The sequence below is a fragment of the Mytilus californianus genome, unplaced genomic scaffold (genome assembly GCF_021869535.1).
Source record: "Mytilus californianus isolate M0D057914Y unplaced genomic scaffold, xbMytCali1.0.p SCAF_8, whole genome shotgun sequence".
NCBI lineage: Eukaryota > Metazoa > Mollusca > Bivalvia > Mytilida > Mytilidae > Mytilus > Mytilus californianus.
Genome location: NW_026262734.1, coordinates 63,581,713 through 63,598,341, shown reverse-complemented (window position 1 = coordinate 63,598,341; position 16,629 = coordinate 63,581,713). Strand labels below are relative to the sequence as shown.

Below are 16,629 nucleotides of genomic sequence, written 5' to 3'. Positions count from 1 at the left end.
AGAATTCCCTAGAGCCCATTATAAATTAGAATATTTTTGATTTATTTTACAAATAACAAACATATGTTATTACAGATTTAGAAAATTTAAGGAATAAAGAGGAGACAACTCATGAAAGTATCTGTAATAACACATGCAAGTTATTTTCTGTAATAACCCTATAGAGTTATATCTCTGACTGATTGACTTTGAAACTTTTCATAGTTTACATGTATTAGTTTGTGATTAGGTCAATTTATGGGGAACCACTAGTGGTAGGTCAATGGTATTTGGTATGCAGTTGTATAAGCATGGGCATACCTCATTTCCATAGAGATTGTTTGGCTCCGCCCCCTTAGTCATGGTCTATAGACTTTGAAAAATTTGCTAAGTTTACATGTATTAGTTTGTGATTAGGTCAGTTCAAGTGGAATCATTAGTGGTAGGCCAATGTTAATTGGTGTTCAGTTGTATAAGCATTAGCACATCTCATTTCCATGGAGAATATTTGGCCCCGTCCCCTCAGTCATGGTCTATTTACTTTAAAACTTTTGCTTAGTTTACATGTATTAGTTTGTGATTAGATCAGTTTAAGATGAACTGCTAATGTTAAGTCATTGATATTTGGTATGCTTTATTGGCATTTGCAAGTATCGTTTCCATGGAGATTATATAGCCCCACCCCTGATCATGGTTCATTGACTTTGAAACTTTTACATTTGCATTATCAAAATTACAAAAAGGCGAGACATATCTCTGTGATAACAGTTTATGATTTCCAGAGTAGACAGTGTTTTTTTTTATATTTTGAAGTCATGTTCTCCTGTTACAGATGTATATCCTTACTTCTTGTTTTCATATATGATAATTACAAAACCCAAATTAAGTACATAAAACTATAAAATCTTCTTAGACTTTTCAACTGAGTCCATTTACATGCATGTATTTTTGTACTCAATATAAGGAATAGCTATATATATATATAGGCTATTCAATAAATGAATGTACTCAGAAGGAGGACAGATAACAATGGATAAGTTGATAGTTCGGGTAACATTCATTAGAATTTGATTTTTGAATAATTTTTTCCTATACTTCAATTCTTTCAGCTGATTTGTTTAAGGATGTTTGCTACTCTGTTTCAAAATTACAAGCTTTTGAAAGAATGTAATAAATTGATAGTATATAAATGAAGGAATTAAAAAAGCAGAAAAAAATGTAGGTTCCACCTGCTTGTTTTCTAGATATTAGCCATTTAAATTTAGCGGGAAATGATTCTCTCTAGATTTTTCATACATTTAACATTAGAATCTTTTTTCTTTCATAAACTATGAACAAATAACAGGGATTTTATAAGATTTACAAAAATGGCTTTTTAAACTATATGTAATCAAAATATGAAAAGAAAAGTTTGGGCTAGCAGGCAAAATTTTATACGGCACTACATAGTTAAAGCTAGAGGATTCTGAAAATCTGACAAAAAAATCAGAAACAGGAGGAGCGAACATCCTTAAACACCTCCTTAAACATGTTAAACTACAGAAGTACCATCTAACCCTTACCCCAACACAATCACTTTTATGAAAGCATTGACCACAGTGTAATAATATGTGACAACTATGCTATATAAAAAAAAGAAGATTTTGTATGATAGCAAATGAGACAACTATACAACTCAAATGATGTGGACAATTTTAGGTCACCATACTGCCTTCAACAATGAGAAAAACCCATACCGTTTATTTGATTCACAGGAACAGAATCAAACAAATTTAGGTTGAAATAATTGACTGCAACTTTTGTTTCTTCTTTTATTAATCATGTTAATATCTTATTTTGTTTCTTCTGTAGACTGAAGTCACTGAACCACAGACAGGTTTTATTTCTGCAGCTGAGGAAAATCAGGTAGGGTAAAAAATTTGATATACATGTTAAGTTTAGAGAACTAACCACCCCTATGACCATTTTTCTTTTTTATAAAGATTTTTTGATTAAAAACAAGCATTTGAAAAGTCCTCGATAACCATGGTAGCAGTACTAGTGAGAAAAATTATTAAAAGATAATCAATATGAAAATCAATTTTATAGTGATCCCAATGTTCAATTTAAGCTTCAGTTTTCTGTCCTCACATTTTACCAGATTTCATTTTTCTTGGGATTTTGCCTTAAACATTATAATGGTGCATACAATTTCTTGCAAATTTGTATATAACATATTTTATAAAAGTATAATGGCATGAATAAGTAAAATTAAAGTTTTACCATTTCCCTGTTTAAAAAAAAAAATCACTACTGCCAGGGTCACAGAAATGGTTCATTCCTAATGTATCCAATTTAACAAAGTATTTTATCTTTTAAATGCCTTGAGGGAAATTAATGATACAAGTGGTTATTGCTGAGCTCTGTCAAAGCATATTTTAAGTGGGTATATGATATTCCTATTCAATTTCAAGTAACAAGATATTTGTTTTGATAAAGAGTCAATAATTTTAATGTATTTGTAAATCTCAATAATTACATTAGATGTATGTTTCATTATGATACGTTATTCTGATTGGCTACACAGCAATCTCGCATTATTCCTTAATCAACTTCATTACACAATAAAATTTATCATTCATGATGACACAAGGTCCCACAATAAAGTGCAAAGGTAAATTAAATAAAAACTTGATAAAAATCGTGTTTTCATGATCCTAGCTAAAAAATGTAATTATAAGTATTGAATGCTTCTTTTTGTAACTTCATAGAGTTGTAAAAGCTTTGACTGTGGGCACATTTTTAGAATGAAGAGCTTCGGCGCTTCATACAAAATGTACTTCGGTCAAAGCTTTTACACCCCAATGAAGTTACAAAAAGAAGCATTCAATTCTTAAATGTGGGACACTGAAGTTGTTTATTGATAACAGGAATAATCAATCACAATCTTATTACTTTTCAAGTTGTCTTTCTTCAATAACTGTTCATGAAAAGCAACATAGGTGATGCTTTTCCGGTGGCGTTGGCTGCAGGGAACGGTAGAGGATACATCAAAATTTGTGAACTTTTCTGCTTAAGTCTGACTGATAGGAACTACTTGTGAATATCAATGATATTTTCTGAAAAGTTGCATTACCATCAGTACATATCAGTTTTACGACTTTTTCGAGGCCCTGCCCCCTGTATATTTTATAGCCCAGCAATTTGAATTGATTTGCAATGTTGCTGTTCATCATTGAATTTTGTACAAACTTTTTTGCTGACAGGGGAGACATATCTCTGTGTCAACAGTTTATCCTAACATTATATAGAAGCTTCATAAAGATTCCATAATTTTGATTGGCAGACAATAATCATGTTATGTTTTAGTGAAGTTTTATTTCCTAATTATATAATAAAATGCAATATTCACGCATGGCTACATTGCAAATTTACAGTAATGCATAGGAATATATTAAAGACAAAAGAAAAAAAGCACTTGATTAACTTTTTGTTTTTACATTAAATTGTATCTAAATAAGAATTTAATGGATCTATTATTGTACTTTCATAGGGTTGTTAAAGTGCTGACCGTGAGGACATTTATGTATACGTAGTTTGAAGTGCTCATGTGCCAAATATGCTTGCTCAAAGCTTTTACTCAGCAGTAAAAATACAAAAAGTAGCTTTAAATTCTTTAGTAATATTTGCTCTTTCAGAATAGTAGACCAACTGACTATGTCAAGGAGGAAGACCTGCCTTCCAGGTGTATCAATATCCAGTTTGTTGACTTGGTAGCTAGGAAACTAAATAAACCTAAAAAACAATCTAGTGAAGGGGTACCAGAGGGTTATGTTAAATGGAAAGGAAAACTGGTCAGAAGTTTCAAAAAGTTCAGAAAGGTATTGTTACCCTCATACAGTGATCTGTAAAGATTTTTTAACTATGGGCCCAGGGCCCCCTAAAAATAAAATCAATGGGCCATTTTTAGAATTAATGGGCCATGTTTTCAAATGAGTGGGCCATTAGTTTATAAAAAAAAAATAAAAAAGTGTATGTTTCAGCAAAGAGTTACTAACCTGTACAATTTTAATTGACATCATGGATATTGTTTCTGTGCTTTTTTATTAGTCTTCAGTGAACAAAAGTTAATTTAGTTCATGGTGATTTATATGACCAAAGACATACAAAAGAATATATGTCTCTGATGTACATGTAACTAAGAATGACATCGTATGAGTTCATGAAATGTAACATTACTCAAAAATTCAACTTTTTATGACTTATAATAAAAATTTTTTAAACTGAGCAACTTATGACTAGACCAACACCACTTCAGTGAACAGAATCATTAATAAGGAAATGCTGAGTTCAAGAATAGACATCTGATCTGGCCACAGACCACAATTAAATCCTCTATTAGTTCTTTATAAGGTTTTGTCGCATTAAAAAAATTTCACTGTTTTTTTTTGCCAATTTTTTGTGTGTGTAATGTACAGTACAAGTCCAAAAATATATCCAACTTTCAGAAAAATTCCATGTTTACATCTTACAAATTTAGCCAATACACATCCATACCCTTATTGACAAGTCAAGAGATGTTCCGAAAACTATAAATAATACCTTTTTGAACCTGGCCTAATCACTCTTTCTTTATCAAAATCAGTTAAAATAAAACATCCGAAAATTTATTTCAGCTCTCTTCTGTCATTTCCACCCCATAAAAACTAAGAAATGTATGAGAAAGAGAAAGAAAAAAATAAAGAAAAAATACACTTTAATTAAAGGGTACTATATTCATGAACAAAGAAAAGTGGGATCATTAAATACAAACGAACCAAAGACCAAAAAATTGACAAGGACAGTTAAGGGCCTTTTATGGTCTTTTATATTAAAAAAATCCTTTTGGTTTTTCAATCGAAATTAAAGAAAGTTTACTTTAAAGATTATAATTTAAAAAAAATTCTCGCCTGTACTAGCCAACTTTCACAAAATTTAAGTTGTTTAGATCATGTATGATGGTTAATTATGTTTTTGCGGTAATAAGATATACTGCAAGTTGCTATCATTAACATGAAGGAAAATGCCTGAGACAGCCCAAAAATATATAGGTGGTGCTCCTGTCATTGGAGGGAACACAACACAGTTTTGTACACAAATATGGCGACATGAAACACGATCGGAATTTTATTTTACTATATAGCTAAGCGTTTAGATACGAACCGAAAAATATCGTGCGCCACTCTTGCGCTGACATTAGCCACTCTATGTACCATTTCTGGTCAAAATGCACAATTGGCGCATGGCGCACGACCTTCCCAATCACTGCTCATATATCTAAAAATCCGGAGAAACATTGAAAAGATAAAGATCAAATCTTAGAGAATTTTCAGGATATGGTTGATAAAATACTGCATAACATTGAAATGCAAACAAAAATAAAAAATAATTGTTTAATTGATTAATTGTTCGTGTTAAATGACACTTTCAGTTCTTTTTGCTATTGTCATGGAAGCCAGTTTTTATTGTTGGAGAATGCAGGAGTGCCTGGAGAGTACCACCAACCTTCAGCAGAAAAACTGGCAATCCTTGTCAATTGCAACCAGTGGCCAACACAATTACATAAGCACTGTTTGAACTCACAAGCTTAGTGATGATATAAAAATAAGGAGATGTGGTATGATTACCAATGAGACAACTATCCACCGAAGTTCAAATAAAGAGGATGTAAGCAGTTATAGGCAACTGAAAGTCCTTCAACAATGAAAAATACCCACACCATATAGTTGGCTATAAAAGGCAAAGACATGAAAATATGGAACAATTCAATTGAGAAAATTAACGTCCTAATTTATAATAAAACAGTTTACAAAAAAAAAATATGACAAAACATGAACCAACAACAACCAGTGAACTACAGGATCCTGAATTGGGACAGGCACATACAGAATGTGGTGGGGTTAAACTTGTTTGTGAGCGCTCAACCCTCCCCATAACCTAGGGCACTGGTGTAACAGTACTAGTAATCACTGTAGATGAACTACTTGGATCTCTCTGCTTGTGTTGCCTCTTCAAATAATTATAAACAAATGAACATTTTTTTAATCTGATTACTGCATGTCCTATGCCTTGTATTCATAATATTTTGTGGTGTATCAAGTTCCATTTGGTTTTGTTAGAAACTACTCAGAAATAACAGTACATGCACTGAAATTACTGATCATGATTGAATTTTATGTTACAAGTCTTACTTTTTCAGATAAACTTATTATTATCAATGAACCATGAAAAGGAGGTCAATATGAGAAGAATCTACATGATATAATTTTTTTATTTCTTTATAGACAGAAAATGCAGGAGCAAATAGTTTACCTAGAATTATTGGAGGAAGTGATCTAATAGCCCATACTGCAACAAATAGAAAGGACTTAGATGATTGGTTTAAAGAAGCCATTCAGGTAAGAGAGATTTGGTAGAACCTACTACATCAATAATAAGGATTCTGACTCTTCCAATTATACCTAGAATTGATTGATTGGTGTTTAAACCACTTTCAACACTATTGTGCTTTTTCCTGGCGGTCAGTTTTTATTGATGGAGGAAGCTGGAGTGCCTGGAGAGAACCACCAACCTAATACTTAAAAGAAACAAAAGATAATTAAAAAAAGTTAATAAAAGCATTTTAGCCATTGATGATAAGAGTAGATAAATAATTTTTTTTTACATTGGTTGCAATGATATACTGTGAAAGTACTTTTATTCATGGGGAACCAATTTTCGTGGTTTTCATGGATGACTTTATCCACGAATTTAAATGTCCAACGAAATATAACAACTGTTGTCCAAAACAAGACATGGAAAGATCCCCATGTAGGTTTGACTACCGATATGATCTAGAGAATACATTGAATATCGGCAAATGCACTATGAACTACAACTGCAGACAGGATTATACCAATTTAATCTTTAAAAACCTAAACTGTAAGGCTTTTGATCTTTTGATTTTCATAATAAATATTTTTGATCGATGAAAGTCAGATTTCCGGTCATGATATGCTATGATAAAATGTTATTTTATATCCTCATAATTCTCATACGGAAAATAATAATTTCATGTTGGGCATGCTTTTAATAAGAATTAATTTTACATTTTAAGGTATATTTATAGCATTTGTTTATGTAACTGTTCTCTTTCGTGACATGTTTATGGCCTAATTAACCAGTGCTTTGCTTTAGTGCCAATTGTCATTTCATTTGCGCCACAAATCATAAATCATTTGCGCCAAAATAAAACATTTCATTTGTGCCAATAATACAGGTAAATACAGGTAAATAGTATAAAAATAGTTTTATTCAAAAGCGACTTTTAATAATAACTTTAAAACACAGTTTTTGATTGCATAATAAAACATATTCCTCCAAAATCAGTCATCGTAGCCATAATGACAGCACTATACACTGATAAGTTCTTGATAAGAGACTTTTTTTTAATAATGTAAAAAAAATTCTGTTATAAATTAACGAGATTATAAAAACTAAAAGAAAGCACTATACACTGAAGTAAAACCAAAAGTTCATTGTAACACACAACTTGTAAGCAACGGCTCGGATGTACTAATTAACACCGGATAACCTATATGTGTGGTCATAAAAAAATACAGACTTATTTCCTCTATATACAAAAAAGGACATGTTGTATAATTGCCAATGAGACACTATCAAGGTCAAATGAAGTGGATGAAAGCCATCATAGACAACCGTACGGCCTTCAAAAACCAATTCCGTATAGTCGACTATAAACAGCACCAACATGAAAAATTTAAAACAATCCAATTCTGAGAAAACTAACGGAAACTAACTCATAATTGAAAATGTCCATCTTGACACCTCAAATCTCAGTTGTACATAATAAAAAAAAAAAATATACACTTACTTAGATACCCAGTACCCAGGGTCAATACTTAAAAAAAAATGTATTCATGATGTAGCAATGAATATTTTAAAATTTCCTGTTATATCTTACCTGTAAAGTGGCGCAAATGTAGTTTTTTTTTTTTTTTGGCGCAAATGAAAGATTGGATTTTGTAAAAATTGGCGCAAATGCAATGCGCCCCTAATTAACACCTTTGATGGTCTTTAATCTGTTGATAACACGATCTCTGGCTAATTAGTGTCATCACTATGATTTACAGTGTGCAATAATTTAAATGTTTACTTTGCAATTTCCTTCAAATCATTATAAAACAATAGACGGTTATCATTAATAATCTTCGTTTTTTTATGGCTTCAATTCTTCACTTTATTTTTTTTTTTTAAACTAAAATCAACGAATTTAAAAACCCACGAACATGTAACTTTTGCTTAAACCACGAAAATTGATACCCACTAATTAAAGTACTTTCACAGTACCTAGATTTTTACAGTCTCGTAAATATTGATATTTTTACACAGTATTGGTATATATGTTAAATATACATAGTCATTTTACACATTTGACATCTAATAAAAATAAGCAATATGTTGGCCCATAGAAAAAGTGACCTTTTAATGTTCTTATTAAATTATTCATCATTTTTATAAACATTGAACAATTTAGACCTCAATACATTTTATGGATACCTGTCTTTCACTATCTGTTACTCACTAGATGTCTTATGGTTGATGTCACATTGAGGTAAACCCATCATCTCTTAAAAGGAACCCTTAAATTTCTAGTACATTGAACAACAATAAATTAGTTTGTGATAAGATCAGTTTATAGGGAACCAATAGTGGTAAGTCAATGATATTTGGTATCCAGTTGTATTTGTATTGGTTTCCATGGAGATAATTTGGCCTTACCCACTCAGTCATGCTCTATTGACTTTGAAACTTTTGCTTAATTAACATGTACTAATTTGTGATTATGTCAGATTAAAGGGAACCACTTGTAGGTCAGTGACATTTGGTATGCAGTTGTATGAGCATTGACACAACTCATTTTCATGGAGACTAACTGGCCATGCTCCCTCAGTCATGATCTATTGACTTTGAAACTTTTGCTTACTTAAAATGTATTAGTTTGTGATTAGTTTAAAGGAAACCTCTAGTGGTAGGTCAATTATATTTGGTATGCAGATGCATTAGCATTGGCACATCTCATTTCCATGAAGATCATTTTGCTACCCCCTTCTTAGTAATAGTCTATTGACATTGAATGTTTTGCATAATTTACATGTTAAAGTTTGTGATTAGACCAGTTTAAGAAGAACCACTTGTGTTAAGTCCATGGTAGTATTAGCAATTTCAAGTCTGCATTATGTGGAAAGGATTTGGCCCCACCTCATATCAAGGCTCATTGACTTTAAAACCTTTACATTGTTTACAAGTTAAAGTTTGTATTTAGTTTTATGTTAAGTATAAGTCAATGGTATTTGGTATGCAGTTGTATAATTGTATAAGCATTGACATTTCTCATTTCCATGGAGATTATTTAGTCCTGCACTTTATGGTGTGCTTCATTGACTTTGAATGTTTTGCATAGTTTATATGTTCACAGTTTATAGTTCACAACAAAGTCCTGGTGTACTGTCGTAAATTCATGGGAGGTGTTTGTTGTTATTCTGTGGTTTGCCATTTGATGAGGGACTTTCCACTTTGAATTTTCCTCAGAGTTCAGTATTTTTGTGATTTTACTTTTACATGTTGTAATGTACTATCATGTTATTTATTTATGTATTTCTTTGTCCTGGGTGTTCTTGCCTTTATTTGTACTGTATTCCTGTCACGTAATGTTGCCATTTTATTCAATTGGTATTTTTAACATTGCCATATAAGCTGGAGGTTTAGCTAGCCATTAAACCAGGTTTAACCCAACAATTTTTTTGTCTTGCCTGAGTCTAAAGTTGCAATGTGTGAGAATAGGTATTACTATCTGGTGGGGGCAGCGTAAACTATTTGTATAAAGCATTAAATTTCAGATAGTAGAAGACCTGGATGCTTCATATCTTGTATGTAGGTACTTTATGTTACGAAGTTTCTGTCTGTCATATGTCCATTGTCCTTGACCCCATTTTCATGGTTCAGCAACTGCTTGAACAAAATTTTAAGTTTATTTGTCATGTAAATTTCTCACTTATTAGGAGTGATAGGATAACTGTTTTTGGTACATGGGTTCCTTGCAATGTCTACATGTCTGTCAGACAGGGTTCCCCTGACCTTGACCTCATTTCATGGATCAGTGATCAAGGTTAAAGTTACGTGATGAGGTCCGTTTCTCAAATACTATAAGCAGTAGGTCAACTGTATGTGGTGTATGAAATGTTTGTAATGGTTACATGTCAGTCTGCCAGGTATCATATGACCGTGACCTTATTTTCATGGTTCATTGGTCACGGTTAAGTTTTTTGTATTTTGGTCTTTCTTCAAGTACTTTAAGCAATAGGTCATCTATATTTGGTGTATAGAATGATTATAAGGTGAACATGTCTGTCTGGCAGGTTTCATTTGACCTTGACCTTATTTTAGTGGTTAAATGGTCAATGTTAAATTTTTGTGTTTTGGTCTGTTTTTCAATAACCATAAATAATAGATCAACTATATTTGATGTATACAATTACGGTAAGGTTTATATGTCTATCTTAGAGAATTTATCTAACCTTGACCTCATTGTCATAGATCATTAAAAATGTTAAGTTTCTTTGATGCTATTAGTAAAACCTTTATCTTAAAGACTTTCATCATAAAATCAATGGTCAGCAAAGCAGGTGAGACATTTCAGCGTGTGCACTCTTGTTCTTAAAATATCCTGTACCAAGTCAGGAGTATGGCAGTTGTTATCAGATAGTCCATTTCTGTGTATGTTGGCGTTTGTTTTTGTTGCAGTTCAGTGTTTTTGTTGTTCCGTTGTTTTCCTGTTATAGTTGACTTTTTCACCTCTGTTTTTGTTTGTACCTGGATTTGTTTTTGCTTAATCAATATATGACTATTGAACAGCAGTATACTACTGTTGTCTTTATTTATATGTGTAGATATTGCCACTTGGATTCAATACTATCAAAATTACAAAAAGGCGGAAAATACCTCTGTGTCAACAGTTTATTGTTATTGCAAACCTGATACTGTATTTCAGCCTTAATTAAAATATCATAATAATTTATGAATTTACAGTAGCAAAGAGTAAAATAACAAAAATATTAAACTGCAAGGAAAATGCAAAAAGGAAAGTTTCCTATTAAATGGCAAAACAAAAAATGAAAACAACTGGCATATTCCTGACCTTGTACTGGCATTTCTTATGTAGAAGATGGTTGGTTAGACCTGATAAGCTAGCTAAACCTCTCACTTGTATGACAGTTGCATTGAAATCAATTATATTGTAAAAGCATATTGTATTTATTTCAGGCTGAGAGTCAACAGAATGAATCAGAGAAAAAAGCTCAAGATTTATTTAAGTAAGCAAACAATTTGAGATATCTTTTAATTTACAAATGTCTGTGCAAATATTTTGATAATTTCTTTGTGATCTGAGTTTGTGTGTTCTTGTATATTGGATGTTCTAGGGTTAAGTCTGCTGCCCAAGTCATTTAAAAATTGTTTGTATTGGCTGCTTCTTGTCCTATCGATAATATGTCCCATATATGCAATTATGTCACTTATGATACATGTTTTCTTAAAGATTTAGAATATAACACTATTTTGTCTCAGGTTAAAGTTTTCTTTTTGACACTGTTCTTCATCTTTTTTATTGATATTGTATGTATATTGTGTCATAGATCAAACTTATTCTTCGAGTATATGTTTACTAATTTATGTATAAATGTCTTTTTGAATAAGTTAAGCCATTTCAATTGATATTTTATAGTGTGTCTTATTATGTTGTAATGCTACGCTTCTATCTCAGGTTAGGGTGAAGGTTGGTGCCTGTAAAAATGTTTAGACTCCCTGCATTTTTTTGCACCTGTCCTAAGTCAGGAGCATGTTGTTTAGTGGTTGTCGTTTGTTGGTTTGGTTCTTAAGTGTTTCTAATTTCTCATTTTTTATATAGATTAGACCGTTGGTTTTTCATGTTTGAAATGTTTTACACTTGCCATTTTGGGGTCCTTTATAGCTTGCTGTTTGGTGTGAGCAAAGGCTCCATGTTGAAGGCTGTACTTTGACCTATAATTGTTTACTTTTTATACAACGTGACTTGGCTGGAGAGTTTTTTCACTGGCACTCATACCACATCTTCTTATTTATATTAAAAAGTACATTAATTTCACCTCTTTATAGAAGCAACTATTAACAAAAGGAATAGATTAGTCTATCCTTCTGCAAACTTAATTGTTCTTTTTTTCTGTTTTAGCTGGGAACCAAATAAAAAGAAGTCAAGATGAAAAATGCATTTTTTTGCATAAACATAAGTGGAGACGGTTATTGATGCAGTCAAAACCTTATTCAACACAAATTATAATGAAGTGTCATGAACAACAAAACTTTCTGTTCTGTTAAAAAAAATTAATGTTATTACAAATGCAGTGTGATAAAATAATTTTTTAGTTAACCAGATGCTTTGTTTTATCACAAACCACAAATTAATTTGGTTCTGATAAATTTTCCACATTTTGATGTGCCTGTCCAAAGCAAGGAACCTGTAATCCAGTAGTTATTGTTTGTTGCTGATGTGTGCCATATTTGTTTTTCATTTATTGTTAGTAGTGTAAATGAAGTCATTGATTTTCTCTTTTCAATTGTTTTATATATTGTCATATCAGGTTGTATTATAGCTTACTATACAGTATTGGTTTTGTTCATTCCTGAAGGTCATAAGCTAAAGTTTACATCTTTGCCCTATGGAGAGTTGGGTCATTGGCAATCAAACCACATATTCATATTTTGAATTTCTTATCACTGTAAACTGTTAGTATTTTTCACAAAGACCTTCACTTTATTTTCATCGTCTTAAGATAGAGGCAAAAGATACCAAAAGGGGCATTCAAACTCATAAGTGGAAAATTATTCTTCAATGCAATGGCAATAAAAGAAAAGAACCAAAAGACAAACAGCAGTATACAAAACACAACATAGAAAACTAAAGACTGAGCAACATGATCCACTCCAAAAGCCGGGGTTGATCTCAGGTGCTTCAGAAAGGTAAACATACCCTGCTCCACATGTTGCACCTGTTGTGTTGTCCAGTGATTAGTTTTAATTTGGTAGGTCTTTTTTGGGGAAAAGAGGATGAGAATGTGGTTTAACTGATGAGTCTTTTGTAGACGAAATGTGTGTCTAGCGTATCAAATTATAAGCCTTGTACCTTTGATAACTACTTAGACAATTGGAACATATCCCTTGTCATCTGTGAAACAGATATTCCATAACAATGAAAGATAATAGTAACTCGTACAAGTTTTATTGATAAAAAGTTAGACTTTTGTATCATATTCATATTCAATATTATAACAAATTCGTATTGACTACTCTATGACAGGCACATCATTATGGGATACCAAACAGTTATTCCTATTGTTTTAATTTTTCTTGACTTTAAACAATGACATGTTTGCAATTAAACACACTATAGAATATTTTTGGAAGGATTGGAACTATTGTTCCAAGTCTTTCCTAAGGCACGGGCCTCCTAAACATAAAGAAGCTCAGGTTTGCTGCTGATTTTACAAAAGGTATACACACTGAAATATAGTTCCCTGTAATTCTCATGTATATGTACATATGCACATACGAACTATGAAAAATGTTGGTTATATCTTTGGATTAGTTCATTCAAGTATGTGTGTCTTTAGTTTCGGTCAATTTACAGGCTAGTTATGTGATTTTAATTAGTTATGAGTAAGATACATTACCAGCATGATTGACTACTGCCATGATCGCCAAACAAGCAAGAGAAAAGGCGGGACCTGAATTATAATGTCCCACCTCCTTAAATGCCAATCACCTTGACCATATTACTAATCAACATCAGTCTTACATAATTAAGCAGATCCTTCATTAAAAATCTCAATACACAAATACTTGTCCTCATTATTGAATACACATATCTTTATATTAGATATTGATAAATAGAAATGAAAGATTTATTCATTGCCTTTTACTTTTGATCTACATTCATTTAAATGATTTTATAAATCATATCTAAAAGATAAATGGTTAAAGATTCAGAAGACTTTTTTTCAAAAGAATAAAAAAATAAATCTAGAAAATTAAAAAAGGTATTCATATAAGGTGTATATTTTATTTATTTTGATAAAGTTGTACACTAATCATCTGTTATTAATTAATAACATAGGTTTCACTTATCAGTGATTGGCTTGAAACAGTAAATAAAATTTCAAAATTCTAAACTAAGCAAACCAATATTTTTTTAGTTTATTCTTATCAAATTTTTATGAACAATATTTGTCATTTGAATATAGGAAGTGAACTTTTGCAGTGAAGAATGAGTCCACATTTCAATAAAATAAGATTTTAAATTTGTATAAGTTGAAAAAGTTTTTAATCTTTAGTGTCATATATAAACAAGATAATTGTTTTTAAAATCAATAAGCAATTCTTTTAGGAGAAAAATAGTATGTCTTATGTTTCAACTTACAAAATGCTCCCCAAAACAACCTTTTTAGATTAGTTTTTGGAATCAATATAGATCTATCTGTTGGTCCCATTTCCTACAAGGATAATTGGTAAACTTTATTCAAAGAATCGTTATTTGGTAATGTCTTCTGTTTCTAAAGATGAAATGTAGAAGGTGAAACATGTAACCAGGAACAACATTAATTGGTTAAAATATCAATTGCAATTTTAAGGATATTTTTTACCAACTCTCATGGATTCACATTTATCTCATTGTATCTACTGAGAAAAATGCTATTCTTCTAAAGACAAGTAGTAAATGTAATGGTCTGCAATATCGCAATATTAATGTTCTTTTTTGTCAACACCATACTTAAATAAATAAGGAAAATATTCAAACTACTCTTCCATGAGCTTTCCATGAGTGATTACCATTACTTTGATTATAATAATGGCCCAATTCGAAGCAACAATTAATATAAATTTGCCAAATTAAGAATTGTCATCTGATTTGAAATGTTTTCCTAGTCTCCTTAATGTATTGATCTGCAGCATTGGAGCACACACAGAAGGTTGTTTTTTATTACAACTATAATGGGTAAAGAATTAATGAACAATAAAAGCAACCAGTTTAAAAAAAAATATAAGTAAGGCCTCCACCATAACATTTGAACATACACAAATTTTATTACAAGAATGTACATTATATATGCATGTAATAATGAAAAGTGTTTCATCAAGTCTTTTGTAAAACATTAAAAGCAGAGTCAAGCTTGATCGAATCTAAGAACGTTCGCCACAACGTAGCATGATGAGATTACTGAAAAGCGGTTTAGCATCAAGAGGATTTTACATTATAAAATGCCAAAAATGTTTAAAACTGAAAAACCACATTATCAGTAAGTTAGTTATTTTGCATCAATGTGAAATTGATTGATTGATTATTAGTGTCTAGTGCCACTTTCAGCACTATGAATATTGTGGTGGTCAGGTTTTATTGGTGGAGGTGCCGGTAGAGAACCATATCTTCTGCAGAAAAATTGAGTTCCCAGTCCATTTGGATATCAATCAAATGCACCTGCCATGAGTGGGTCTCAAACTGACAACATCAGTGTTAACAGGCCAGTGATAAGTAGATGAACTACTAAGACCACTTTGCCATAAATTACAATTTGTTAGAACATGACAATGACAGCTCTACAATTTGGACAAACACTTTAGTCTGTTTGAGTCTATGCTTTCGAGCTCATAAAATATAGGTTTCGTTAATATTCTTGGTATATTGCTTTTCCTAATACGCGAAGTTTTCTAGTCCATAATCAGTTATTCCTGTGCATTTAATTTTGGAATTCCTCTTTTCGATTATCTGACCGAAATTAAGGAAAGTTGTTTTTGTCCATATTGACGATCAATATTGAAAATTTTACAAAATACAGTTATCAATTACGGACTTTTGGCGAGGTCAATACGTTATATATGGACCTGTTCAGATTATATTGACCAGGGACGAAGTCCATATATGAACAGGTCCATATATAACGCGTTGACTTCGTCAAAAGTCTATAATTGATAAATTCACGATTTTTAAAAAAGATAAAAACCTTCATGTGACTTTATAAGTACTAATATAATGTCAATTTATCCATTTCATTAACAAACAAACAAAGCTTTTAAAACACATATACGGGTAAACTTATATTGCTTCCGTTAATTGGAAGTATTTGTATTCTGGTGAATTATACTCAAATGAATCTCCATTCGCCTTTATAATTGGTCTCATCTTTCATTATTTTTAAAAACAAACATTTGTTATAAAATATGAAAAGTGAAAACAGACAAGAAGGCAATTTTCAGTCTTATACAGATCGATAGAACCGGTCAAACAATACACGCTAAACACGCCTTGTTTTCATGCAAACATTTTGAATAAAACTTCCAGTTGTGGACAACAGACTTGACGACTGGTTGACCTCCAGCAACGACCTCACATGTTTTGGTATTGCCATTAAAGTTGACACCAAGACAGTCATTCCTCGTTGAACATTCCAATGTACAGATAACACGACTGCGTTGAACAGTAGTAGAAAGTAAGGTCATATTACCATATGTGTCTGACTCACCACAATAGTAGCCAGTGAAAAGAGC

At 31.5% G+C, this 16,629-nt stretch overlaps 1 protein-coding gene across 1 annotated transcript in view; it reads left to right on the top strand.

The window, feature by feature from the left end:
• The window catches only part of LOC127711277 (nibrin-like), a 34,193-nt gene extending 21,733 nt beyond the window's left edge, over positions 1-12,460 (top strand). Inside the window, exons 13-17 of the mRNA XM_052217269.1 lie at positions 1,831-1,884; positions 3,657-3,839; positions 6,282-6,395; positions 11,320-11,369; positions 12,263-12,460. Coding sequence (XP_052073229.1) covers positions 1,831-1,884; positions 3,657-3,839; positions 6,282-6,395; positions 11,320-11,369; positions 12,263-12,293 — 432 coding nt within the window. The 3' untranslated portion in view covers positions 12,294-12,460. The remainder of the gene's footprint in view (positions 1-1,830; positions 1,885-3,656; positions 3,840-6,281; positions 6,396-11,319; positions 11,370-12,262) is intronic.
• Positions 12,461-16,629: the final 4,169 nt, after the last annotated feature.